At 61.8% G+C, this 27,052-nt stretch overlaps 2 protein-coding genes across 5 annotated transcripts; one reads left to right on the top strand and one right to left on the bottom strand.

Moving 5' to 3' along the window:
* Positions 1-1,401: 1,401 nt before the first annotated feature.
* Positions 1,402-12,349, bottom strand: NFATC4 (nuclear factor of activated T cells 4). Its single transcript, XM_073308585.1, has 10 exons — positions 12,082-12,349; positions 8,828-9,758; positions 7,753-7,915; positions 5,839-6,038; positions 4,904-5,076; positions 4,382-4,522; positions 4,048-4,103; positions 3,647-3,773; positions 2,771-3,316; positions 1,402-2,304 (listed from the first exon to the last, which is right to left on the bottom strand). The coding sequence occupies exons 1-10, from the start codon at positions 12,176-12,178 to the stop codon at positions 2,237-2,239; spliced, it is 2,502 nt and encodes an 833-aa protein (XP_073164686.1). The 5' UTR covers positions 12,179-12,349; the 3' UTR covers positions 1,402-2,236.
* A 497-nt stretch (positions 12,350-12,846) lies between these two features.
* Positions 12,847-26,711, top strand: LOC140896644 (ubiquitin carboxyl-terminal hydrolase CYLD-like). 4 transcript variants are annotated; one of them, XM_073308581.1, is made up of 16 exons: positions 12,847-12,921; positions 16,139-16,196; positions 16,809-17,241; positions 17,562-17,894; positions 18,001-18,106; positions 18,569-18,888; positions 19,123-19,291; positions 19,486-19,627; positions 20,071-20,193; positions 20,894-20,985; positions 21,223-21,286; positions 21,646-21,787; positions 21,900-22,008; positions 22,490-22,608; positions 22,798-23,014; positions 24,138-26,711. In XM_073308581.1, exons 2-16 carry the CDS (start codon positions 16,183-16,185, stop codon positions 24,320-24,322), a joined length of 2,568 nt encoding a protein of 855 aa, XP_073164682.1. In that variant the 5' UTR covers positions 12,847-12,921; positions 16,139-16,182; the 3' UTR covers positions 24,323-26,711. The 4 variants fall into 4 exon arrangements, with proteins under 4 accessions (XP_073164682.1, XP_073164683.1, XP_073164684.1 ...); XM_073308582.1 differs by lacking the exon at positions 12,847-12,921 and having other exon boundaries at positions 15,830-16,196; positions 16,809-17,160; XM_073308583.1 differs by lacking the exons at positions 12,847-12,921; positions 17,562-17,894 and having other exon boundaries at positions 15,830-16,196.
* The last annotated feature ends 341 nt before the right edge of the window (positions 26,712-27,052 follow it).

Raw genomic sequence — 27,052 nt, 5'->3', positions numbered from 1 at the left:
AAGGTGTGTAGGGACAGACAGGTAGAGATTGGGAGGGAAGGAAGGTGTGTAGGGACAGACAGGCAGAGATTGGGAGGGAAGGAAGAAGGGAAGGTGTGTAGGGACAGACAGGCAGAGATTGGGAGGGAAGGAAGGTGTGTAGGGACAGACAGGTAGAGATTGGGAGGGAAGGAAGAAGGGAAGGTGTGTAGGGACAGACAGGTAGAGATTGGGAGGGAAGGAAGGTGTGTAGGGACAGACAGGCAGAGATTGGGAGGGAAGGAAGGTGTGTAGGGACAGACAGGTAGAGATTGGGAGGGAGGGAAGGTGTGTAGGGACAGACAGGCAGAGATTGGGAGGGAAGGAAGGTGTGTAGGGACAGACAGGTAGAGATTGGGAGTGAAGGAAGGTGTGTAGGGGCAAACAGGTAGAGATTGGGAGGGAAGGAAGAAGGGAAGGTGTGTAGGGGCAGACAGGCAGAGATTGGGACGGAGGGAAGGTGTGTAGGGACAGACAGGTAGAGATTGGGAGGGAAGGAAGGTGTGTAGGGACAGACAGGTAGAGATTGGGAGGGAAGGAAGGTGTGTAGGGACAGACAGGCAAAGATTGGGAGGGAGGGAAGGTGTGTAGGGACAGACAGGTAGAGATTGGGAGTGAAGGAAGGTGTGTTGGGACACACAGGTAGTGATTGGGAGGGAGGGAAGGAAGGTGTGTAGGGACACAGGCAGATAAATGTGCTGTGCATGGGTGCAGAGAGACGAATTTGATCAATCAATTGATATTCTTTCCTTCTCCCTGTCTCCGGTCCTTCCTTCTAACTTGCCCCCACCCCATTTGTCCTGCCCCCCGACTCTGTTCCCAGTCTGGGATCCTAGTTGCACACATTAGTCACCCACCCAGACAGATCAGCCAGGAGCCCTGCTCAGACCCTGAGCCCCTGTCACCCTTGCACACACGTCGTCGTGTGTCGGTGATAAATTACTTCTTCCACCAGGCGCCAGGAGGGTCTCTCTGCTCCTGTATCGCACCGCCCCGCGTCCAGAGCGACCCACAGCAGCTAACCCCAAACAGGCCAGCAGTAATTATCCCGTGACTGTTATTCCGTATAATGGGCACTGGGGCAGTAGAGGGTAGGGAAGGGGAAGGGGTGGCTGTACTGTGTAAGGGGCACTGGGGGGCAGCAGAGGGTGGGGGCGGGGAAGGGGCGGCTGTACTGTATAAGGGGCACTAGGGGGCAGCAGAGGGTGGGGGCGGGGAAGGGGCGGCTGTACTGTATAATGGCCACTAGGGGCAGTATTGTCACCCCACTCCACCTTCCATCCCCCTTCCCCCCTTTCCCTCTCCCTCCCATCCCCACTTGCCCAGCCTGTGCCTTTACTCCCGCCCCCTCCGAATCAGACACGCTTTTATTGTATTGAGCTGTTGTTTTTTTAATCAATTCATTTCATTACAAAACAAACCAAGATTCAAAGAAAAGGAGAAAAAATAAATGGTATAAAACTGGATATTATCACAGATACCCCTCTCCCCGTGCCCCCCAACAATACCACTGTAGTCATTAATGCCTTCCTGTCCCCATGGGGTGAGGGAGGGAAATTTAGGGAAGGGGCTTCCATGTGACACCATGGGGTGGAACCTCCTCCCCCACTCTATTGGAGAGTTACTTTACCCCATGGGGGGTGTGTGTGTGTTTCGTATACCCTGCAAAATCTGATGGCTCAAACTCCCCCCCACTTCCCCACCATTAGCTACATCTGCCCCCCACCCCCATTGCTGAATTGATGGGGCTGGGCTCACACAGAGGGGATAGGAATATCCCCTTCCCCTGGTTGGGTATTTTTGCCTGATAGGAAAATAGCTCCAGGAGGGAGGCGGAGAACGGGGATGTTAGAGGCCAGGGGCCCCCTCACCCTGCATCTGGCATATGCTGTGAAGCCCAGATGGTAGGGGCATTTGGGGGAGGAGATCAGGGGGTAGGAGTGGGGACTTCAGAGTCATCCTTCCTGGATGTAGAAAGAAAGAGAACTAGGACAGGCGGTCAGAGAGCTAGGATGGATGGACGGAGCTGTGATCGACAGACAGAGAGCTTGGACAGACGGACAGAGAACTTGGATGGATGGATGATTGGAGGTGTGACTGATGGACATAGAGCTTGGACAGACAGACGGACGGACAGAGAGTTTGGACAGATGGATGAACAGAAATGAGATGGACAGAGCTTGGATAGGCCAGGAAGGACCCAGGAGCAGCCAGGGTCTCAGCTCCCTCTGCCCTCACAGAGCGGCTCCGGGAAGTCACTCAGGTCCCGGCCAATGATCTCGGTCACTAGGAGAAAAGAGAGGGGAAACCAGAGTGAGGGCCAGACAGACCCTGAGCCAGACAGACCCTCGCCCTGGGGCTGGATCAGAGCCAGTGCACCCTGGAGGGGAAAGGCCCCGTGTCCCATTCCCTAGCCCATGAGCCAGGCTGTCCCTCGCCCTGGGGTAGGATCGGGGCCAGCGCCCCATAGAGGGGAAAGACCCTGATTCCCATTCTACATCCTGTGATCAAGCCAGGGGAGGGATAGCTCAGTGGTTTGAGCATTGGCCTGCTAAACCCGGGGTTGTGAGTTCAATCGTTGAGGGGGCCATTTGGGATCAGGGCAAAAATTGGGGATTTGTCTTGCTCTGAGCAGGGGGTTGGACTAGATGACCTCCTGAGGTCCCTTCCAACCCTGGTATTCTATGATTCAGTCCCCTGCTTTAGAGCCGGGTGGGAGCCAGCGCCCCCTAGAGGGGAAAAGTCCCATTACCTTCCTCCAGCGTGATCCCCTGGACAGGCAGGCTGTCACGGAAAGCCGCCCGGTATCCGCTGCCCCTGGGTTTCTCCACCTCCTCAGTCTCCCCCGACTCTGGATCCCCCCAGTTGGGGGGCCCGGCTCCCTCTGACAGTGGTGGGGGGGTGAGCTGGGCAGAGGCTTGGAAGTGTGGGGGCCGGTAGCCCAACGGATGGAAGTGGGAGGGCACCGTCAGCCCAGCCCCCCCATACTGCTCCGTGTGTGGGTAGTGGTGGGAGGGATCAGTGGCCAGGCAGCGGTGATAAGGGGGTGTCAAAGGAAGCAGTGGGGGCCCATCAGGGTATGGGGAGGGGCTCCCAAAGGCCGCAGGGGAGGGAGAGTAGCCAGCCCTGTAGGGGGAGTCATCAGGGTAGCAGGGGAAGTGAGGGCGACTGGGAGAAATGTCCATGTCCCCAGGGCCCTTGGGGGGATAGGGGGGACTGCAAGGGGGCACCGGGGAGGAGGGGCCAGGGGGGAAGCTGCGGAGTGGGGAGGAGGGGGGTGGCTCCTCCTTGAAGATCACTGTGGGGACGGGGGGGGGGAGGGAAAGAGGGAGGGAGAGAGAGAGAGAGAGAGAGAGAGAGAGAGAGAGAGAGAGAGTCAGAGACTGCGGGGGGAGGGAACTGCCCCAAATCCTTCCCATCAAACAGCATCCCTCCCCTCTTCTCCTGCTCTCTCCCTCCCGCTCCTTGTCTATTTGCCATCTTTGCCCCTCCCCCCTCCCCCCACTAACCATGAGGCCAGGTGGGAATCACGCCCCCAATCGCTGCCTCCCCAACCTCTTCTCCTTCCTCCTCCCGCATCTCGTGCCCCTCTCCCCATTTACACGACTCCTCCCCCCACCCCACTCACCAGGCAGGTATTTAAAGGTCTGCGTTGGGCTCCGTTTCCGCCGCCCATTGGAGACGTAGAAATAGACTTGGACAGGCCGGGCCACCTGTGGGTTGCTGTATTCTGGGACTGTGAGGGTCAGCGTGGTCTGGAGGGGGGGGGGAGAGGGAATTCGGGTGAGGGGGAGCATCAAAATTCCCTCATCCTGGGTGGGGCTGGAATTTGCAATCTGTTCCAGGAATCCAGATCCAGGGTCGATCCACTCCTGGATTTACTGCACCCCCACTCCACTCCCCCAGGGTCGATCCACTCCAGGATTTCCCCCATTCCCCACCCCGCTTCCACATGGGTGATCAGCTCCAGGACTTCCCCTGTCCCCCACCCTGTTCCCCCAGGGTGGATCCCCTCTGGGATTTTCTCACCTCGTTGCTCTTGAGCCGGTTGATACAGGCCTCCTCCTCCCATTGGAGCTTCCCATCTGAAAGGAGAGAGGTTATTGGAGAAGAGGCCATGGAGGAGTGGAGCAAGGGGGAAGGGAGGGGGGTAGGGAAGGTCCTGGGGGGATCTCTCCAAGTGCAGGGAGCGGAGGCATTGTAGGTCCAAGCGTCTCCTGCGCATAAGGGTGCACAGAAGGGACAGTGGAGAAGAGGGGATTGGGAGGGTACCAGTGGGGTGGGGGGAGGAATTGTGGCTCCCAGGGGGCTTCCCAAGTGCAGGGGGCAGGGAGGAGATGGTGGGGGTGGGGCTCACACTTACCGGGACCCCTCTCAATGAAGACGACCTTGGAGTCAGGCAGGAAGTTGGCGCCAGATAGCACCATCTCCTCGCCCCCACGCCCCGACCCCGTGCTGAGGCTGCATCTCTCCACCAGGGGGAGCTCCTGCGCCGAGCGCTGGGCTGGGGGCAGCAGAGGGTCAATGGTGAGTGCCCAGCCCCATGGACAGACACCCCCCACCCCACCCCGTGACCTCTAGTGGGGCCTGTAGTGGGCATGGACCGCATAGTCCTAGTTCGACCCACCACAGCCCCCAGCGGGGCCCATAGGTGGCACCAACCAATTGCCCGGGGCTGACCCACCATGGCCCCCAGTGGGGCCCATAGGTGGCACCAACCCCATAGCCCTGGGCTGACCCACCACGGCCCCCAGTGGGGCCCATAGGTGGCACCAACCCCATAGCCCTGGGCTGACCCACCACAGCCCCCAGTGGGGCCCATAGGCGGCACCAACCCCATAGCCCTGGGCTAGCCCACAGCACCCCTTGGCACCTGGGCACTCACAGCACTCGATGGGCACAGAGGCAGCTTGGATGGAGACGACTTTCCCATTGCCCTGGGGGACGTGGACCCTGAACACGAGCCGGACCCGGGTGTTCTTGCGCCCTATATCGGTCTCGCCCTTCCGCAGCTCGATGTCCGAGTTCCGCAGCTTCAGGATCCCCGCGCAATCAATGCTGGGGAAGGGAGGCAGGGTTAGGGGCCCCCCTGGAGTGTGGGGGGCAGGTCAGACCCTGGAATGGGGCCCTTGGTACCACTTCAGCCCCCGCCCTTGGGTCTGGAAAACCTAGAACCGGGTCCCTGAGTTGTTTGGATTGGCCTCTGGGGTGCAGGTCAACCAGGAGAGGGAGAAAACCCAGAGCTGGATCCCAGAGCTCCCTGGATTGGCCTCTGGGGTGCAGCTGCTGGATTCCCCACCCCACCCCCTGCCTCCCAGGACTGGACTCTGGGCCACAGCCTCTGGGGAAGGGAAAGACCTGGAAGTGGATCTCTGTGCCCATCCGAATGGGTTCTGCTGTGTAGCCCCTGTGGAGATAGGAAGATTGGGAGCAGGATCCCTTTATACCCTGGAATGATCTCTGGAGGCACCTCCCACGCCCTGGAGGACGAGAAGACCTGGGCCTGGATCTCTGCATCCCCTGGATTAGACTTTGGGATGCTGCCTCCCCTGGGAATGAGGGGAAGATCTCGAACCAGATCCCCTGCGTTCCTGCAGTGGACTCCTGGTCCAATCTTCCTGGGGCAGGGTGGGGTGGGGGACACCAGAATTGGACTCCTTTGCCATTGGCATGGATTCTGGGTGGAGTCTAGAAGTGGCACTGCCCTGGGATGGGGAAAAAAAATCCAGAAGCGGATCTCTGCTCCTTGTGGAATGGACTCTGGGTGGCACCGCCCTGGGATGGGGAGAAAATCTTGAAGCAGCTCCCCAGGGAACTCACTTGGCCGCCATGTTGTTCTCGGGCAGCAGGGACATCTCCAGCACCTTGGTGCTGCTGAGGATGGTCTCGTAGCTGGCGGTGGCCACCATCTTGCCGGTGATGCGGTGCACCTGGTAGAAGGCATGAGGCCGCAGGTTGCGCTCATCGGCTGTGCCGATGAACATCTGCAGGGTCAGTGGCTTCTCGTCATAGCCCAGGAGCTTGCCAGGAGGGAGGGGGAGAAGGGGAAGGACAGTCAGGAATCAGGGGCCCGATCTGCTCAGCCTGTGATCCACCAGCCAGGATTTCCCAAGGAGAAGTATGGGAGGGTGACATGAAAATCCTGGCCTGGATCCGTCCATGCAGAATAGAGAGGGGGGCTGGGGAAACCTGGACTGGATTAACCCCCCAGGGAATGGGGAGAGAGGGTGGGGGAAACACACACCAGGTGCCCCCTCCATGGGGAATAGGGAAGGAGTCTGGGGGAACCCAGACCGGATTCCTTTTGCTGTCGAGACAGGGATTTGGCTTTCCTGCCAAGGACCATGCCTGGACTGGATCCCAGGCAAATGCCCCCACCCCATGACTCAGTTTCCCACCCCTGAGGGAGCTTGGGTTCTCTCAGAGCCCCATCGTGTGCCTCGTCCCCCCCACAGCTCTCGGAGTCTGGACACCAGCCCAGCCAGGGTGGGGCGACGCCAGCGGTTTGGTGGTCTCCCCCAGGGCGGGCCCAGCTGTTTCCAATCAGCAGACGGGATGCACAGCTGGACTCGATTTGGGTTGGAACAGAAACAAGGGGGGAAAATCCTTTCCCCCCCAGACCTGGGTGAAATGGAATGTTCGGGGGGGGGGGGAAGGACTCATGGGGCAAGCTCCCCTGCACGAGTCCGAGATGGGAGGTGCTAACTGGGGTGAGGTTCCAGGATACAGGGGATCTCCCTTGCCTCCAGCCCCCAACACCCCCTCCACTCCCCTACCACCCTACCTCCTTCAGCCCCCACCCCTAAAGCCCCCCCACAAAACCACTCCCCTCCCCCCAACACCCCCTCCACTCCCCTACCACCCTACCTCCTCCAGCCCCCACCCCTAAAGCCCCCCCACAAAACCACTCCCCTCCAACTTCTTCAAACCCCAGAGCCCCTCCTCTAAAAACCCTTCCCTTCCATCCCCAGAGCCGCTCCCCCACACGCCCCCACCCTCAACCCCTCCATCCTCCCCAACCCCTCCCCCACACTCTGTTTCTCTTTTGCATACTCTGCCTTTCACAAATTAAGACTGATCTTTGTGGGTGTAGGTGTGGGTGCGCGCGCACACCTGCTGCCCCCTGCTGGAAGGGCTGAGCCCTGCAGGGTGTGAGTGTGTGTCTGTGTACCCACACACGCATGCGCGGCCTGTCCCTGGTCTGGAGCGTGGGAAAGGGCACCCTTGCATGTGCACTCCCACCCCACCCCCGCAGCTCCAGCCGGCAGGCTGGGGGGGAGGGCGGCCTGCAATGAGAGGGGGATGTGACCCCCTCCAGCTCTCCCCGCCCCTGCAGATCCACTGTCACACAGAGCCCCTCACAAGCAGGCCGGTCTGGTGGGACCCAGCCGGAGCAGAGCCAGGACAGTGAAGGAGCGGAGCAGAAGGAAACGAAAAGGCGAAGGGCGCAGAGCAAGCGGAGAAGGGTGCTAGTGGCCGAGGAGGCCGCTGTCCCCACCCATCCTGTCTCTGTCACCCCCATCCTGCTCCCCCCATCCCTGGGACCCACCTGCCATGGAACCCATTGCTCCGTAACCACCCACGCCACCATCCATAGTCATGAGAAACTTGGGGTCCCAGCTTGGGGGATCCAATCCCTGTCACCCCCCACCCCAGCCCAGGGGCCACTGGGGACGCCTGGAGATGGGGCTAATGGGGTGAAATCCAGGGATGCCTCCAAGGAAGCTCAGGTACCTTCACCACAGGGTGACCTCCTGGGGCGGCCTTCACGGCACCCCGGCTGCCCTCGGTCTCGTAATGGGCCCGGTGGTGGGTCCGGGGCTGGACTTCGATCTTCAGCTCGTATTGTTCATACTGGCTGGGCAGGGGCCAGTCTAAGGGAGGCAGAGCGGATGACCTAGGGCAGAGAAGAAGACAGGTGTCCTGGATGGCACCTTGGCCTCTAGGAGGCGCCGTGCTGCAGGAAGTGTGTGTGGTGGGGGGCTCAGCAGGGGGCCTCTGCCCTGGCCATCAGTGCTGGCACTAGGGGGCGCTGTGCCACAGAGAATAGGGGTTGGGGCTCCCCCCCCATTAAGTGCTGGCCCCAGTGCTGCAGGGGCTCAATAAGGGGGTGCGCTCCCCTCACTGTCAATGCTGGCCCCAATGCAGCGCTAGGGGGTGCCGTGTTGCTAGGGGTGGGGCAGGGGACATTGCACTGCAAAGAATAGGGTTGGGGACTCAGTAGGGGGCACCCTCCTCTCACTGCCAGGGCGAGGGGGCGGGCTGTGTTGTAGGGGCGGGGGGTAGGTCTAGGGTGGCTCAGCAGGGGACATTGTGCTGCAGGGAATGAGGCCGGGGGCTCCGTAGCGGGCGCTCTCCCCTCCCCGCACAGTGCGAGGGGGTGCTATGCCACAGGGGCTCCCTAGGGGGCGCTCCCTACGCAGCCCAGGCTGCAGCATCCTGGGGTTTACCTTAAGAGGGAAGGTGCGGTGCCGCCAGGAGCCGTGTTTACGGCAGCTGCCACCGGGCGTGCTGAGCCGGGCTCTGGGATCTATAACAGGAGACATGGGCCCGTCTGCCGCGGGGCCAGCTTGACAGCTTGTTATTATACAATGGAACCGCTGCCAGCCGCAGCTGCAGCCCAGGGAGCAGCTGGCAAAATGGGACTGGCTGGCGCAGCGGGGTGGGGAATGGGGCCTTTCCCCTGTAGGGGGCGCCGGCTGGGATCCTGCCTGAGGGTGGGGACTGGCTGGGGCAGGCGAGTGGGGCCTTTCTCCTCTAGGGGGCACTGGCCGCACTGCAGTGGGCGGGGTCCTTTAGTAGCTGGTACCTGAAGATGGGGCTGTGGCCCCCGATCCTGGCCTTGGACCAGCCCAGTGGGGAGGGCACGGCCAGATAGTCCATCCCTTCCTTGCGGGCCGCCCCAAACCCCCCGTCGTCACCATTGCAGCATCCCTCCTCCTTCCGCGTCAGCGCCACCGTCTGCTCAGTGGAGGTCTTGCGGGCCTTCTGCGGGATGCTCTCAGCTGGGGGGTGCTGCCCAGTAGCCTCGTAGGGCGGCCCCTCCCCACCTGCCCCCTCTGCCCCCTCCCCGCCCCCCTCGTCGCCCAGGCTGCCGCGTCGGGAGAGGCAGGGCGAGGCCGAGGAGTGGGTCTCCGAGCTGGAGTAGCGCCGCTTGCCGCAGGGCGAGGCCGGGCGGGGTGCCAGGGCCACCCAGCCATCCTCAGCCCCCCGCCCGGCAGGGTACAGGCCCCAGGGCTCCTCCAGCCCGGCCCAGGGCTTGGGCGAGCCACAGGGGGAGCTGAGGGCAAAGCGGGCAGCAGCTTCGTTCAGCTCCCGCTCCACGTCGTCACCGCCTGCCCCGTCATCGTCCGAGAAGAAGCTCCAGGGGGAGGCGCTGCCACTGCTGGCGGGGCTGGGGGTGAAGAAGCCGGAGGCCGGTGGGGCCTCCCGGTAGCTGCCGTGGGCTTCCAGGGGCAGGTAGTCGCGTGGGGAGCAGTCCCACTCGGCGCTGGGCGAAATGGTGGTGATCTGGATGCTGGGGCACTCCAGGACGCGGGCGTCAGCCCCCAGGCGCACCCACCGCGCCGGCTGGCTCTCGAAGGTGTCATCCCGTGCCGGGCGGGGCGGGGGGGAGTGCATGCCGGCCCGGGGGCCCCCGACCAGGCGGGGCGGGCAGGGGATGCCCAGGGGGGAGGCATAGGCCGGTGGGTCACCCAAGGCCAGGGTGCAACACGGAGGGAGGTCTTCAGCATCAAGGTCTGTGGGGGGAGAGAGGAGGAGAGATGGACAGGGATGGTGGCAGGGCTCCTCCTGTCCACCAGGGGGCAGCAGACACACACACACAGGGCTAATCCTCTCCACCAGGGGGCAGCAGACACACACACAGCAGGGCTCATCCTCTCCACCAGGGGGCAGCAGGGACACGCAAACAGCAGGGCTCATCCTCTCCACCAGGGGGCAGCAGGGACGCGCACAAAGCAGGGCTCATCCTCTCCACCAGGGGGGCAGCAGACACACACACAGCAGGGCTCATCCTCTCCACCAGGGGGCAGCAGACACACACACACAGCAGGGCTCATCCTCTCCACCAGGGGGGCAGCAGACACACACACAGCAGGGCTCATCCTCTCCACCAGGGGGCAGCAGACACACACACACAGCAGGGCTCATCCTCTCCACCAGGGGGGCAGCAGGGACGCGCAAACAGCAGGGCTCATCCTCTCCACCAGGGGGGCAGCAGGGACGCACACACGGCAGGGCTCATCCTCTCCACCAGGGGGGCAGCAGGGACACACACACAGCAGGGCTCATCCTCTCCACCAGGGGGCAGCAGGGACACACACACAGCAGTAGTAAATTGTTCTCTCTCTCTCTAACACACCCACACAAACCAGCAGTAGTAGGCTGGGGTCTGTCTCTCTCTCTCTCTCCAGTAGAGGGCAGCAGCAACATAGTTTATCACACCACAAAAGCCCTAGCGCAGCGGCAGTGACCCCTGTTCCCCCCTTGACAAGGCTGCACCCTGGAGGACGCCAGGTTCCCGTCCGGCCCAGGGCCGTGGCATTTCCATGGGGCCCCAGACAAGAGGGCCAGGAATCTTGCGGGCAGAAACGTCTGTGCTGAAAACCACCGGCAGGAAAGCCGCCTTCCCACGAAAACACAAAGAGTTGGAGAGACACAAAGCAACGTGATCTCAACCCAATTGCCAGCTCCGACACACACCTGCTTCTCATTTAAGGCCCCATCTCTGCCCCTTTCCTCGGGTGGGCCCTTGGCCGGGGGAGGGGTTCTGGGGCTGTGATGTCAGACACCTTCGCCCCAGCCATGTGTCCAGCAACACGGGAACCCCAAGAGCCCTGAGGCTGGGCTGCCTGGGACCTCCCCTGCACCCACAGCGCCCCCTGCTGGGGCTGGAGTAGCTAGGAGCTCCCCCCCAAAGCCAGCCCTCCTGCCCCACTCCCCACAGCGCCCCCTGCTGGGGCTGGAGTAGCTAGGAGCTCCCCCCCAAAGCCAGCCCTCCTGCCCCACTCCCCACAGCGCCCCCTGCTGGGGCTGGAGTAGCTAGGAGCTCCCCCCCAAAGCCAGCCCTCCTGCCCCACTCCCCACAGCGCCCCCTGCTGGGGCTGGAGTAGCTAGGAGCTCCCCCCCAAAGCCAGCCCTCCTGCCCCGCTCCCCACAGTGCCCCCTGCTGGGACTGGAGTAGCCAGGAGCCCCTCCCACTCCTCACATCACTCCCTGCTGGAAGGGGCTGGGGTCAGGGGGCTGCAGACCCCCCCCCCCAATGATCGGGGTCTGGAAACTTGATAAACTGGGCACCAGCTCTGGGACCTGAGACTCTCCCCCACCCTGTGGAGTGGGGCAGCCTGGCCTGGGATGGGAGGGGGCCGACACATGAACCCAATTAAAGGCGCACTCGCCTCCACTGGCAAGGCCTGGGTCGCCATGGGAACGTGGGGCACAGGGCCAGGAATGGGGGCGGGGGGAGTACGAGTCTGAGGGCGCTAGTTAAAACTGTGTGTCAGACAGACGGATGGCGGGGCAGGACACACAGACAGACCACCATGTTCCTCACAGCCTGGGGGGATCTGTGTGTGTGTATGTTGCAGGACAGGGTTGGAGAGCATGGGACCTGATGGACAGACACCCGAGGGAATTCTCTTCCCACCCCCCATGGCTGGGCTGTTCCGGGGCTGCGAGCTTCCCCAGAGCAGTGCCCCAGCTGGATGGGACGTGCATGGGGGGGGGGGGTACTCTGGGGCTGCAAGCTTCCCCAGAGCAGTGCCCTGGCAGAACGGTCCGGGGCTGGGGCCGGCAGAGAGGCCACCCGTAGCCCTTGCCAGGCTCTTAGCATCCATCCCAGGGAGCTGCTCTTCCCATAACGTGAGAAACCAGAAGGGGTGTGTGTGTGTGTGTGTGTGTGTGTAAACCGAGCCCCCCCCTCCCCCTCATCCTTAATAGGACAAAACTTTCCATGCTCTTCCAGCCAGGGAAGAGCAGAAATCCTGCTGGCCCTTTAATACTCTCTCCCAGCCCACGCTGGCCCTTTAAGAGCAGCCCCCCCCCAAACCCCACATCCCTCACCTTCCAGAGACACCCCCATTCCCGGGGGGTCCTTCTCCTCTTCTCCAAAGATCAGCTTGAATTCCAGATCCTCATCTTCGCAGCTGGCCGCCCCCATGGGAGAGGCTGGGTCGACTGGGGGGAGGGGAGCGTCCCCCAATAGGGTGGGATATATGGGAGGTCCTAGGGGGCGCCCCAATAAACCTTCACCCCCTTATTCCACCGGGGGGGGCAAGATCTTCCTTCTCTCCCTTCTTCCCTCGCCTCAATTTTCGACCTTTATTATAACGTCCCCAAAAAAAAAAAAGTTGTCCCAAACTTTTCCCCAAGCCCCGCCCACATTCCCCCCTCCAAGCCCCGCCCCCCACTCCCGCCTTCCTGTGATTGGTCCCAGCCCCGCCCCCTCAGCCTGTCATATTTAAGGCCTCGCCCACAAACCTATTAAAGCTGGAAAAATAATAAATCCATTCCTGTCGTCCCTCCACCCCGTCTCCCTCCGGATGGAACAACCCGCCCCGTGCCGATTGGATGGCTGCCCGCGGAGCCCCGCCCTCCCCAGTAGAATGCATTTGGGTCGGGTCTCCCCCATCTGGAGATTTAAAGAGACAGAGTCTGATTTTGAAAAGGGAAGGAGAAGCCAAGTGCGATGGAAACCTTTCCCCTCTAGGGGGCGCCGGCTCCGTTCCGGCCCCAGGGCGGGGACCGGCTGGCTCAGGGGGGTGGGGAATGGGTCCTTTCCCCTATAGGGGGCGCCAGCTCCGTGCCGGCCCCAGGGCGGGGACTAGCTGGTTCCAGGGGATGAGGAATAGAGCATGGGGCCTTTCCCCTCTGGGGGGCGCTGGTGACTGGCTGGCTAAGGGGGTGAGTAATGGGTCCTTTCCCCTCTAGGGGGCGCCAGCTCCGAGCCGGCCCAGGGTCAGCAGGCGGCTGAAGTCTCTGCAACCCTTTTCCCGTTCAGTCGGGGGATCCGCTCTGGTTTCTGCTCTGACCTGTGGCTGGGTGAAGCTGTCCAAAGAGGGGTGGTGGCCAAGTCCCCCCCGCACCCCGTCGCCTGTGCAGACCTCGGGGTGGGCTGCTTGGAAAACCGGGAGCAACTTCCCCGTTGCAACTGGAATGGGCTTGCTGCAGCCCCCTCCCTTTGCCCCTGGAAATAGCCAGTGGGATGGAAGACCTCTGGTCTAGGAGGGTCCACACCCAGATCTCCTGGTGCCCCTCACTCCTGACCCGCAGCCCCTGCGAGCTCAGCCCCGGAGGGGTTAATGTTTTCAGGTTCCCTTTGCCATGACCAGCGAGTAAATGACGTGGTTAAGAAAATCCAGAACAGCCCTGGTCTCCCTCGTTCTCATTAAACTAATGGAAACCAGGCCAAGCTTGGGGGGCTGGGATCGGGGCCAAACGTCGGGCCTGGCCCAGCCTGAATCGATATCCCAGCGTCTGGGCCGGCTGGGGCCCCTGGGGGGGATCAAAGGCCTCGCCCCCGAGCTGGGTGGGCAGTGCTGCCCTTGAACCCCACCCTTCACCAGCCCTGCATCTCAGAGATCCCCAACCCCTCCCCTGGCCTCTCTGCACCCCAACCCTGCAGCCCCCCTCCGTCTTGCCAAACCCTGGCCCTCCAGCCCCACACTGTCCTTCCAGAACCCGACCTGAGCCTCTCCCCTACTTCCCACTCTGCCCCCACCATGCCCCCTTTCCGCTCCAGCTCTGTCCCCCAGCCTCCCCTCCCTTATAGCCCCGGCCTGAGCCTCTCTCCCCATCTCACCACCCCTTCTAGTACAGGTGCCTCGACCCCCCATTTCCTTTCAGACCCCTCCCCCAACTCCCTACTCTCCAACCCCCCACGTGCTCCTTCACTTCCCCTCCAGCTTCCCTTCCAGGCTCCCCTCCTGCCCCCACTTCTCCTCTACCCCCCCCCACCGCAGCTCTTCCCCCATCTGACTAACCCTCTCTAATCCAGTGGCCCCAACACCCTCACCCATTTCCCTGCAGACCCCCCCTCCCTTCCGCGCCCCGAACTCTCCCTCCTTACTCCTCCCCCAGTTCCTTTACCACCACCCCCGACCCCCCCCAGATGATTCGCACTCCCCCAGCCCTTCCCCCATGTCTGTGTGTCCCATTGACGTGGGTCTGGCTCCGCTCTCCAGTAGAAATCACGCCCCTGAGAGCTGGACTCTGACCCGAGACTGCGGAGATTTCGCAGCCCGCCCGCGCCGATCCGTCCGCTTCCCCAAAGTGTGTCGGAGAAAGAAAGAAAAGGGGAAAGGACCAGAAAGGACAAATCTCAGCCTCAGAATGTCACCTGCCAACTTAGGTCCCCCATGTCCAGCAGGGGGCAGAGTGACAAACTCTCCCCAGCCCCCCCTCCCCCCCGCCACAAGCCTGCATGGAATTATCAGCACCTGCCCCTCCACAGTGCCCATTGTACTGTACAGCCGCCCCCACCCTCTGCTGCCCCCTAGTGCCCATTACACAGTACAGCCGCCCCTTCCCCGCCCCCACCCTCTGCTGCCCCTAGTGGCCATTATACAGTATAGCCGCCCCTTCCCCGCCCCCACCCTCTGCTGCCCCCTAGTGCCCATTACACAGTATAGCCGCCCCTTCCCCGCCCCCACCCTCTGCTGCCCCTAGTGGCCATTATACAGTATAGCCGCCCCTTCCCCGCCCCCACCCTCTGCTGCCCCCTAGTGCCCATTACACAGTATAGCCGCCCCTTCCCCGCCCCCACCCTCTGCTGCCCCCTAGTGCCCATTACACAGTATAGCCGCCCCTTCCCCGCCCCCACCCTCTGCTGCCCCTAGTGGCCATTATACAGTATAGCCGCCCCTTCCCCGCCCCCACCCTCTGCTGCCCCCTAGTGCCCATTATACAGTACAGCCGCCCCTTCCCCGCCCCCAACCTCTGCTGCCCCAGGACAAAGCTTCCAGCTGGAGACCAAAGGGTTGTGTGGCGGGGTGAAGACCGGGGCATTTGGAGACCTGGACCACTGGCACTAAGGGGAGAGGGACAGAGCCAGGGCCAGCCAAGGGGACTTCAGGGTCCACGTGGCTCCCAGGAGCCTTTATCTCAACCCTGGCCTTTGTGGGGGACCCAAGGTCAGGCCGACAAAGCGTGCCACGCGAAGCAGGGAGTATGTCTGCCATCGCTGCCGGTACCCCCTGGGTGTCCTGGGCTCACAAGGATCCCAGCCGTGGTTCATCTGGGCTGGATCAGCTGAGCTGAGCCCCGCAGAGGAGAGGGGTGGCTGGTACTAAAGTTCCTGTCTCAGAGGCCGGGGGGACTGCCTCTGCAGAGACATGGGGGTCCTGCTGGGGCCCCGGCCCAGTGAAGGGGTCACTCCCAGGAGACGGGTGCCTGGCAGAGTACAGTGCAGCCCTGTGGCTGGGCGACAGGGACAGGGGTGATACTGGGATTGGGAACGGGAGTTGTGGCTGCCATGGGATAGTCTGCATCCCCCGCAGGACCACCCAGTGCAGCTCCACGTCAGTGGGGCACAGGCGTGTGGGTCAGAGACTGTACATGGTCCATCCACTTGAGCCAGACCCACCCCCTGCCTTCTGTCATACACAGAGCAGGGCTGCTGCCCCCCAGAAGTGGGTGGAACAGACAGACAGAAACCCCCTTTTTGTAGTGTCAAACACTAGACCCCACTGCCATAAAGCCAGCCTGCTCTTTCTTTCTTTCTTTCTTTCCCCACCCCTCTCCACCCTCATTGGCTCCTCTCCCCTTCATCACACCCCTTTGATTCACACCCCCTTTCTCTCCAGCCCCACCCCCAGCCTCTGCCACTTCCTCTTTTGTTGTTTTCAGGGTTCCCACACGAGTCCCCCAAGGGGTGGGGGAGAGCTGGGACGCTCCTCGCCCACTCTCCCTGGCCCCACAGCCCCTGTTCTGGCAAGGCAGGGAGCGGGGGAACGAAGAAGACTTCCTGGAGGACGAGTGGCGAAGGAGGGGGAGGGCAGTTGCGGGCTTGAGGTTCTTCCCACCCGGCTGACTCTGTCTCCTTCCCTCTCTTTCTGAACTTTCTTTTCTCTCTCTCTCTCACTATCTCTCTCTCTCTCTTCCTCCATCCCTTGTGCTCCAGCTCGTCGGGGAAACCCCACCACGACTGATGACATCCGGACGGGGATGACGGGCGACAGGCGAGTCTCCGTCGGGTACCCAGGGACATCCTTTCCCCCAGAGCAGGATGGGCCCCCGTGGCCCGGGCCCCCATGGCCCTTGCCCCCAGAGCAGGATGGGTCCCCGCAGCCCGTCCCCCTAGCAGGATCATAGACTCCCTTGGTGTTGGGGTCCTGAGTTTCCCCCATCCCAATGTTCCCCTCAGCCTGCCTGGTCTCTCCCACTCCCCGTCTCCTAGATCAACCTCGCCCCCCCCCCGCCCGCCTGGTTCCCCCACTCCTGTTCCTATCCACGGGCTGCTCAGCCTGGTCTCTCCCCCCACCCATCGACCTCCCCCCACAGTCTGTTTTCCCCTGCCTCCCAGATGGGATTGACCCCTCAGCCCTGGCTGCCCCCAATTATCCCCTAAACCTGGTCTCCCCCACTGATATCCCCCGCCTGCTTGGTCTCCCCCCTCCCCTCCAGGATACTGGTTTCTCCGGATCAGCTCCCCAGCTTGGTGTCCCCCATCCCCTCCTAATGCCCCCCTAACCTGCTATCCCTCTCTCCTGGGTGTGCCCCTCAGCCCAGTCTCCCCCGCTCTCCTCACGCAGCAGTCAGCCCCTCTCTGATCTCCTCTCTCCCACCTCCAGGTCTCACCCCCCCATCACCATGCGGCCACGCCGGTTCTTCATCTTGGTGCAGGATTTCTCTGGGGAAGGTGGGGGGCAGGTGCCCCGGGGCAGCCTCCTGAGCCAGGCGGGCGAGCCCCCCGCTTTGGACTGCCCCTTCTGGGCCAAGCTGCTGGACACGGAGGCCATGGTGCAGCTGCCGGCTCGGGCTGCACGGGAGCTGAGCAAAGAGCAAGCTGGGATGCTGCAGGCCGTGACCAATGGGGACGAGCGACTGGGGCTCTTCAGACAGGAGGGGCTGCTGCGCAGGCGGGGGGCCCTGCGCCCAGGGGACCGGGTCCGGGTCCAGATCACCTCGGCCTCCGGGGAAAAGGTCCGGGGTGTCCTGCGCTACCGGGGACCCATGGGAGACAGCAAGGAGCAGGCTGGAGTCATCTTTGGGGTGGAGCTGGTGGTGAGTGAAGGGGGAGCCTCTAGGGGGCACCAGCTCCAGTCAAGGATTGGCTGGACTGGGGGGAATGGAACATGATGTCTTACCCCCCTAGGGGGCACCAGCTCTGACCCGGGCCTGGTGGGCTAAAGGGGGTGGGGGATAGGACATGGGGCCTTTCCCCTCGAGGGCGCACCAGCTCCAATCTGGAACTGGCTGGCTCAAGGGTCAGGGAACAGGACATGGGGCCTTTCCCCTCTAGGGCGCACCAGCTCCAATCTGGCCTCATGGTAGGGGACTGTATCAGGCATCCATGTCAACCCCCCTATTCTGTTCCTCTCCAGGGATCAGCGGCTGGGAAGGGTTTCACCGACGGCTCCTTCAGAGGCCAGAAGTTCTTCTCATGCCGGGAGAACTGCGGGGTTTTTGTGCCTGTGAGCCGGATTGAGCCGGATGAGGGGGCCGAGTGCAGCCCCCTGATAGCTCCCCGGGGCAGCCGCCGGGCATGCACCAGGCTCCAGCTGGCCACAGGGGACCCCCTCAAATCTCCTCCACCCCTGGAGCTCGGAGATCGGGTCTTCTTCAAGATGGGTGACAGTGCCCCTGGGGGCACTGTGTTTTTCTGCGACTATCTGCCCAAGAAGGAGATGGCTGGGGTCTTCGTGGGGATCTGCCTGGTGAGAGGGCGTTGACCCCCAACTTCCAGGGTGGGATCAGACAGCAAGATCCTTATTGAGAGGATCATAATTGGGGGCCCCTTTCCTGAATCCCCTTATTTTCCAGGATCAGCCTGTTGGCTCATGGGATGGCAAATTCAGTGGCCAATCGCTCTGCCACTTCCCCTCTCCGGAGCACGGGATCCTCCTGCCAATCACCAAAGTCCATAAAGGTAGGACCTACAGTAAACAGCAGGGGCGGGAGGCCCTCTGGGCTCGGCTTCATTGTACGGGGCGTTGGCCCTGCCCATGTCATGCGGTCGCTGAGATACAACAGCATTTCTTGGCCAACAAGATGGCTGCCCTCATGGCCTCTCTCCCAGGCATGCAATGGGACATAATGACATCCCTTCCAGACCTTCCGACTAGCTGTCCAAGATGGCTACCCTAATGGTGGTCACTTTCTGCCAGCCAAAATGGCCACCCCCCTGTAGCGGTCAATGCCTGTTGGCCAAGATGGTCACCCCAGTGCCAGTCAGTGATCACTGGCCAAGCTGGCCTCCTCAGGGGTGGTCAAAGCCTGACAGCCAAGATGGCCATCCCAGTGGTGGTCAATACCTGATGGCCAAGATGGCCATCCAACAGGCCCCATCTGCTTAATGTCTGCCATGTTGTTTTGGTTCCTTTCCCTACAGAAAAGGCTGATGAAGGCCCCAAGGCCTTGAGTGATGACCCCTCCCTAAGGCTCCTCAATGACCCCCCATCCCCCTCCTCCATTCGGTATCCACCCAGGCCGGAATGGGGGTCCCCTCATGGCTCTCCCTCCTCCCTGTTGATGGGGGGCACTGAGGAGCAGGGGGAAGGGGAGGAGGAGGAAGGAGAGGAGGAGGAGCTGGCTTTTCCTCTGCTGGAAATCAACTCAATGGTGGAGGTGCACGACCCCCCCATCTACGGGGTGATCCGCTGGATTGGGGCGCCGCCGGATGTGGGGGAGACCATTGCAGGGCTGGAGCTGGTGAGACAATGGCAGACATCTGCAGGGGACAGACATGGGGGTTTATGGGACCCCAACCCTGTCCTGAGTGGGGTCACCCCCATGGGGCAGGGTATGGGACTCTCATCCCATCTTTAGTAGGGTCAATCCATGGGAGGATTATAGGGCCCCCCAGCTGCCTCCCTCCTGGGGTCATCCCATGGGGAGCAATGGGACTCCTGGCCCCCTTGACACAGTCCCTGCCCCTCTCTCCAGGAGGAGCCGCTGCCCTCAGGCTGCACGGACGGGATCTACCGAGGGATGCGGTACTTCCAGTGCCCACCCGGCAAGGCCCTCTTTGTCAAGCTACGCCACTGCCGGCCCGATGCCCGCTTCGGGGCTCCCCAGCCCCCTGAGAACCCCGTGCTGCGCTGCAACTCACTGGGTAAGTCCCTGGGGGCCTGGCAGGGGAGAGATGGAAGGTGGGGGGCACGCCACTGCGGGGGGCGGGCATTGGAGGGGGTGGGGGACAATGCCCCAGGGGGTGGGGACAGAGCTGAGGGGGGTGTCTCCCTATAGGGATGGGAGGGGCGGGCTAGTGATAGCAATCCCAGTCCAGGTCTGCCTCCCCTCCCACAGCTTTCAGGGTCTATGCCAGCGAGCGGGTGCCAGAGGACACCCCCCCAGGGCTGGGTGAAGAGGGGGGGCAGCGCCTGATGGGCTGGAAGAAAGGGATCCAGGGCCATTGCAACTCCTGCTACCTCGATGCCACCCTCTTCTGGTGAGTGACTTCCCCCCCACCCCCCGCCCTAACCACTAAGCCCCACTCCCCTCCCAGAGCCAGGGAGAGAACCCAGGAGTCCTGGCTCCCAGTCCCCGCCCCGGCTTTATTCCCTAGCCCCCACTCCCCTCCCAGAGCCAAGGAGAGAACCCAAGAGTCCTGGCTCCCAGCCCCCACCCACCTGCCTGCCTGTTCATTGGCCGCTCTAACCACTGGGCCCCCTTCCCTTCCCTCCCCTCCCCTCCCAGAGCCAGGAATAGAACCCAAGAGTCCTGGCTCCCACCTCCCCCGCCCTCTAACCACTAGCCCCCATTCCCCTCCCCGCACTGTGGAGAGACCCCAGGAGTCCTGGCTCCCAGCCCCCTGCTCTAACCACTAGCCCCCACTCCCCTCCCAGAGCCAAAGAGAGAACTCAGGAGTCCTGACCTTCCTTGCCCCCACAGCATGTTTGCCTTCAGCTCCGTGCTGGACTCGCTGCTGCTGCGCCCCGCGGACAAGAACGATGGGGCGTCTTACGAGGAGACCCGGGACCTGCTGAGAACTGAGATCGTTAACCCCCTGCGCAAGTGCGAGCATGGGGGGCGGGTGTCTCTCCAGGGGGTGAGGGGTCCATGGAGGGGTGAGGGGGGGTCTCTCCAGGAGGCAGGTGGGTCTCTGGGGGTGAGGGGTCTATGGAGGGGTGAGGAGGGGTCTCTGGGGTTGAAGGGGGGTCTCTCCAGGATCCAGGGGGAGTCTCTGGGGGTGAACAGGGGTCTTTCCAAGGGCAGGGGGGTCTCTGGGGGTGAAGGGTTTGTGGAAGGGTGAGGGGGGTCTCTGGGGATGAAGGGGGGTCTCTCCAGGGTGCAGGGGAGTCTATGGGGGAGACAGGTCTATGGAAGGGTGTGTGGGGGTCTCTGGAGATGAAGGGGGTCTCTCCAGGGTGCAGGAGGGGTCTCTGGGGGTGAAAGGTCTGTGGAGAGGTTGGGGGGTCTCTGGGGGATGAGGGGGGTCTCTCCAGGGGGCAGGAGCTCTCTGGGGGTGGGGGTCTATGAAGGGGTGAGGGGGTCTCTGGGGGATGTGGGGGGTCTCTCCAGGGGGTAAGGGGGGTCTCTGTGGGTGAGGAGGTGTTTGGAGGAGGGAGGAAGGGAGGGGGTGTCTCTGGGAGAGGCTGGGGGTGTGGCAGGTTCTGTCCAGGGGGAGGGAGTCCCAGCGGGAGGGGACTGAGGGGGAGGTATGTAGGCAGATTGCCAGTGGGGTAACCCCCCACCCCCAACCCCCCACCCCCAGACACGGCTACGTCTGCGCCACCAAGGTGATGTCCCTGCGGCGGGTCCTGGAGGCAGCTGGACACTCCCCAGGCTTCACCAGCGAGGAGAAAGGTGGGGTGGGGAGGGGAATGGGACAGGAGGAGCCGGGGTGCAGGGAAGGGGGTGGGGGAGAGTGGCGGGGGGAGGGGCAGGGTATATGGGGCAAAGAGGTTGGGGTGCAGAGGGAGGGGATGTGGGGAAGGGGCCACGGGAGGTTTGGGGGTGCAGGGGAAAGGGGTGGAGGGGCTGGGGGAGGGGGGCTGGGGAAGCAGGGGGTCCCCGCTCTCACCCATGCATTCCCCCCCCCAGACCCCGAGGAGTTCCTCACCCTGCTGTTCCGGGTGCTGAAGATGGAGCCCCTCTTTAAGATCCGGTAAGACTCCCCCAGCCCCTCATTCCCCTGTCTGGCCAGCTCCTCCCCCTCCCCATCTGCCTGACTGGCAGGGTCTCCCCTCCCTCCACCCCCTCCCCCTTCTGCTGCCCCCCCCCACCAAGCTTCCACCCCCCCCCACCACTGTCTGCCAAACACCCGCTACCCCACTACCCCGCTTATCCCCCCCTACAATTCCCTCCAAAGTCCCCCTCCCAACCCCCCTTCCTCACACCCTCTCCATCTCCCCGCTACACATTCCCCTTCTACTCCTCCTAACACCCCCCAGCTCCCCCCTTTCCCCCTCCACTCCCCCCGCTCTCTGCCCCCCACTAACCCCATCTCTCTCTCCCCCCACCCAGGTCAGCGGACAAGGACCCCCAGGGCTGCATCTTCTACCAGATCTTCATGGAGGGTGGTGCAGGGGGGGCAGGCCGGGGGGTCCCCACAGTGCAGCAGCTGCTGGAGGGGTCACTGGTCGCCGGTGACCTCAAGTTCACTGAGGTGAGAGGTGGGGGACAAGGGGAGGAGCTGGGTGCTGGGGGGGGGGACTGGAGCCCCTATCCCCCCTTCCTGCCCCCCCACACTAACCCCTTCTTGCCCCTACCCCCGTCAGGCCCCCTCCTGCCTCATCCTGCAGATGCCCCGCAATGGCAAGGACTACAAGGCCTTCGCCACCATCCTGCCCAGCCTGGAGCTGGACCTCACTGACCTGCTGGAGGACAGTAAGGGGGGGGCAGGGGAGGGCTGGGGGGCGGTGGGTAGTGAGAGAAGGAGGGGACAGCCAGGAGGTGGGCAGGAGATGTGAGGAATGTGGCAAGACGGGGGTGGATGGGGGGCAGTGAGGAAGGGGGAGGTTTGCGGGGAAGGGGAGGGGTCAGCAAGGAGGAGGGTGGCGGGGGGTGCGAGAGGGTTGGGGTCAGAAGAAGGTAATGGGGGAGGGGCACAGAAAGATGGACGGAGGGGCAGGGGCAGAAAGAGGTGGTGCGGAAGGGTCACAGGGAGGTGGGGGGAGTGGAGGGGTCAGAAGGAGGGGGTGTGGGAGGAGATGGTGGAGGAGGGGCAGGCAGCCGATGGGGGTGTTGGGGAGGGGGTAGCGGGAGGGGGCAGGGTGCAGGGAGGTGGCGGGGGAGGGGAAGCAGTGCGGAGGGGGTTTGGCCCTGGGGTGCTGGTGCTGTGACTGACCACCCCCCTCTGCTTTGACAGCCCCCCGGGAGTGCTGTATCTGTCAGGATCTGGCACGGAGCGAATGCCCCGAGTGCTACGGGGACCCCAGCATCGGGACAGGGAGCACCCGTCAGTACTGCACTGTCTGCTGGCAGCAGGTACTGCCCACTGGCCACCAGGGGGAGACACGGCGATGGGGGTGGGGGGCGTTGGGGGCCAGAGGGGAGAAGGGGATGGAGGATGCAGGGAGTATTGGGGGGTGGGGGAGGCAGAGGTGGGTGTCTGGGGGAGGTGGGGGGGGTTCTGGGACATGCTGTTCCCTGTAATCACCCCCTCCCCCCACCCAGGTTCACCGTCACCGTGCCCGGCGCTCCCACCACCCCCGCGCCCTGCGCCTACCCCCAGAGCTGGAGCACCTGCCACCCCCACCAGGCCCCCTGCCCCGCCAGACTATGCAGCTCTACGCCGCCCTCTGCATCCAGACCAGCCACTATGTGGCCTTCGCCCGCCACGGTCCGCACCGCGGCCAATGGCTCTTCTTTGACAGCATGGCCGACCGCCAGGGTGAGCTGTGCGCCGGCCCTTTAAGGGCGGCGGGGGGCAGGGGGGCGGTGTCGCTGCAGGGGGCGTGGCTGGGGGCTGCCCCTGGTGGGCACCCCAGGAATTGCAGCAGGGAGACTCCCGTCTTCCTTCCTTCTTTCCATCCATTTTCTCTCTCTCCCTTTTCTCCTTCCCTCTTTTTTCTTTTCTCTCCTTTCTGTCCTTACCTCCATTTTCCTCCAGCTCTTCCCTCTTTTCCTTCTCTCATTTTCTCCTTCCTTCTTTTCTTCGATTCTCACCATTCTTTCCCCTTTTCCTTCTCTATTTCCATCTGTTTTTTCCTTCTCTCCCTTTTCTCCTTCCTGCTTTCCTCCACCTATTTCTTTGCTCTCTTCTCCTTCCCTCTTTCTCTCCATTTGCTCCTTCTCTTTTCAACTTCTCCTTCCTTTTCTTTTTTCTTTCTCTCATTTCCCTTTCCTCCTCTCTCTCCATTTTTTCCTTTTTCCTTTTGTCTCTTTTTTCTTTTCTGTCTCATTTCTTCCCCTTTCCCCTTTATGAGTCTCTCTCCATTTTCTCTTCTCTTTCCCATTCCCCCTCTCTCCCCTTTATATTCTTCTCTCTCTCCATTTTCTCTTTCCCATTCTTTCCTTTTCTATATTCTCTCCACTTTCTCCTTTTTCTGTTTTGCACTTGTCTTTCCCCTTCACTTTCCCCTTTTTCCACTCCTTTTTCTTCCCCCCAATTTCTCCTCCTTTATATCCATCCTTCTCTCCACTTTTTCCTTCTCTCTCTTTCTAGCTTTTGTCACTCCTTATTTCTCCCTCTTTTGTTTCCAATTTTGTTTTTCCTCTCTCTCCTTTTTCTTATTCTCATCTTCTCTCTCCATTTCTCCATTCTCCTCTTCCCATTTTCTTTATCCATTCCTCTTGTCCCTCTTTCTCTGTTAATTTTCTCATTCCCTTTTTTGCTTCATTTTCTCATTCCCTTCTTCCTCTCTCCATTTTCTTGTTCCCATCTTCTCCCCCTTTCCATACCTTCCCTCCCTCCCTCCCGCCTCTATTTTATTCATTCTTTTTCTCTCCTTTTCCTCCTTCTCTCTTTCCCTCTCTCCTTTTTAACCCCTTCCTTCCCCCTTCTTCCTTTCCAGGTGGCCAGAATGGCTTCAACATCCCACGGGTCACACCTTGCCCGGAGGTGGCCGACTACCTGGAGATGAGCCCGGAGGAGCTCCAGGTGCTGGACCCCAAGTCCCTGCCCCCCTGCGCCCGACGCCTGCTCTGTGATGCCTACATGTGCCTCTACCACAGCCCCACCCTTGGGCTCTACAAATAGTCTCTCCCCTGGGGTGGAGGGATACGGTGACTGGGGAGAGGGCAACGAGACTCCATCAGCCCCAGGACTGCAGCCCAGTGAGGGGACTTTATTTGCACCATGAATGGGACACCTGTGCCTTTAAGAAGCGGCTGGGAACTACTTGGACCTATAGCTCAACCTTGGTATCCTTATGCCCCTTAAAGGGGCTGGATCAGAGCTGACGCCCCCTAAAGGGGAAAGGCCCTGTGTCCCATTCCCCTCCCTCCGAGCCAGCCGGTCCTCCATCCTGGGGCAAGATGGGAGCTGGCGCCCCCTAGAGGGGAAAGGCTCCATGTCCCGTTCCCCACCCCCTGAGCCAGCCAGTCCCACATCCTGGGTCCAGATGGGAGCCCCCCTATTCACCCACCTCCATGCAGGTGGTCTAATTTCTGGAGCAAGAGCAAGCACACGAGCTCTGAGTTTTTCTACACCCTGCTGGGGGGACAAGAGGGCCTGAACCTGGTCCCCACTTCTTCTGCTGCTTCCCCCTGCCCCGCTCCCCGTGGCCTGTAGGTGGTGATGGCCCCATTGTGACACCTCCATTAAAAGCGGACAGGACTGAAAAATCCCATTGCCGCAGGCCTGAACCAAACCAGATTTAAGACTCATCCTTTGCAAACCTGCCTGAGTAAACTGGTGACGTATAGGATTACGGCGCCGAGAAGAACTGGACCTACCCGATCTTTATCTCAGCAGCTGGGCTGTGATGCCACTGTGCTGTAGAGGCTTGCCGCACCGAGCAGCCGCTGCAGACATCCTGGAGGGCTTCCAGGAGAGACGGGGGGCAGTGAGGACATCCCTGGACAAGGCCAGGGCTCTGCTGGAATCCGGGGTGCAATTCTGGGCCCCAACCGTTCCAGAAGGAGGGATTTAAACTGGAGCAGGCACTGAGAAGGGACGACCAGGGGAACGGAGAGTCGGGCTGACGCGAGGGGAGTGAAAGAGCTGGGCTTGTTTAGTCTACCAAAAAGCCAGCCGAGAGGAGATCTGTCTGCCGGCTATAAATACACCAGGCCGGGGGCGGGCTAAATACCAGGGAGGGTGAAGAGCTATTGAAGCTAAAGGACAATGTTGGCATGAGAACAAATGGCTGCAAACAGGCCATCAACCAACTCCAGCTGGAAAGGAGGAGGAGGTTTCTCAGCACCAGAGGGGTGAGGGGCTGGAATGACCTCCAATAGGGGGTGTGGGGGCAAATAATCAAGTAGATTTAAGGTTGAGCTGGGGAAATGGATTAATGCAATTGTATGACAGGGAGGGAGCCTTGGAGCCAATCGTCCTCTGTTCCTAATGGTCATGCTTCAGTGTTCCAGACGGCCACTGGCAGGGGTCAGGAAGGGATTCCCCACCCGGTGTATGCTGGGAAGTTATTTTTGAATCACCTTCCTCGGAAGCCCCAGGGATGTCCACTTCTGGAGAGGGGCCATTGGACAGGGAGGGCAGAGGTCTGAGGTCTCCAAGCATCCTCTCTCTCAGGTGCTCTGGCTGGTTCTTGCTCCTGGGCCCAGAGTCTCGCTGGTCGCCGTATGTGGGGCAGGCAAGCAATTTTCCCCCAGCGCAGTTTGGCAGGGACCTGGGCGGGTTGCCTCCCTCTGCAGCATGTGGGTGCAGATAACTTGCCAAGATTAGCTGGATTCCATGGGGTGAGTGTTGGCATTGGACACTAATTGGATTAAACTCCCACTCTGGGTAGGCAAGCCCGAAGAGCGACCGACTTTGTGCCGATTCTGTTCCCAGAGTGGAATGTGATTCACCCCCCAGAACTACTAGCTTCCCCGGTGTAGACCAGCCCTTAGTGATAAGGAAGGTCACGAGGAGTGGTAGCAAGTTTCACTACCCCCTGCCACATTGATCCTGCCACGCCCCAAAAGACCTTCACTTTGTGTGGGCCTGCTACTGTCTCTGTGTCACGCCGAGGGTTTGGGACGTCAGGGCTGGTGCCAGAGAGAGCCCAGACCTTAGGCTGGGATCTAAGAGCGATATCCTGAGCTGGGGACCAGGATCAGGGTCCCAGTGCTGATGCCAGGGGCAAAGCTGGTGGCAAGGCCCAAGTACCGATGCTAGGGGTTGGGACTGGAGTCGCCCTTCCAGGCCCGGGCTGGGGTCGGCAGACTGAACCGAGAGACGGGTCCATCTCTGGCTGGCCTCCTTGCACAGTCACTTTCTGGAATGCCTCCTGGGTTCAAATAGGGCATCTGGGCCAATCAGGGACCAGGAGGAAGCTGTCACGCAGTCCGGCCCTCTGAGGCGGTACTTCCTGTGGTGGTGATCTTCCAGGGAAGGGTGCCCGTGGCATGGAGGTGTCAGCCACCCCTGCAGAACCTCACCCCTGAGCCTGCTGCTCTCCTAGAGCCAAGCCCCTGGGAAATCCTTCACGCGCTATCTCAGAGTAGGAGTGGGGTTTCAGGTGGCAAGGGTGGGACCCGGCTGTGCCAGCCCAATATGTGAGGAAGGTCTCCTCCCCGATGCTAGCGGCACCTCATCGGATTGGAGGGGAGCAGTGGCCCCACCCAGAGGAAAGATGGGGCACAGACCAGCTGATCACCCCAAGAAGACTGCAGAGGGGGATGGGGCTGTGTAACCATCTGCCCTGTCTGCCCTGAGAAGACTTGCAGGAGCAGTGGGGAGCTGATAGGATTGGAGGGGGGGCAGGAGCTCGGGAAGGGTTGTGGGGAACAAGGGGCTGCTGCCGCTGGGGAGGGATCAGGA

Source organism: Lepidochelys kempii, chromosome 13, assembly GCF_965140265.1.
Source record: "Lepidochelys kempii isolate rLepKem1 chromosome 13, rLepKem1.hap2, whole genome shotgun sequence".
NCBI classification, from domain to species: domain Eukaryota; kingdom Metazoa; phylum Chordata; order Testudines; family Cheloniidae; genus Lepidochelys; species Lepidochelys kempii.
The sequence above is the reverse complement of the archived record's forward strand: the minus strand, read 5'-3'. Positions and strand labels throughout refer to the sequence as shown.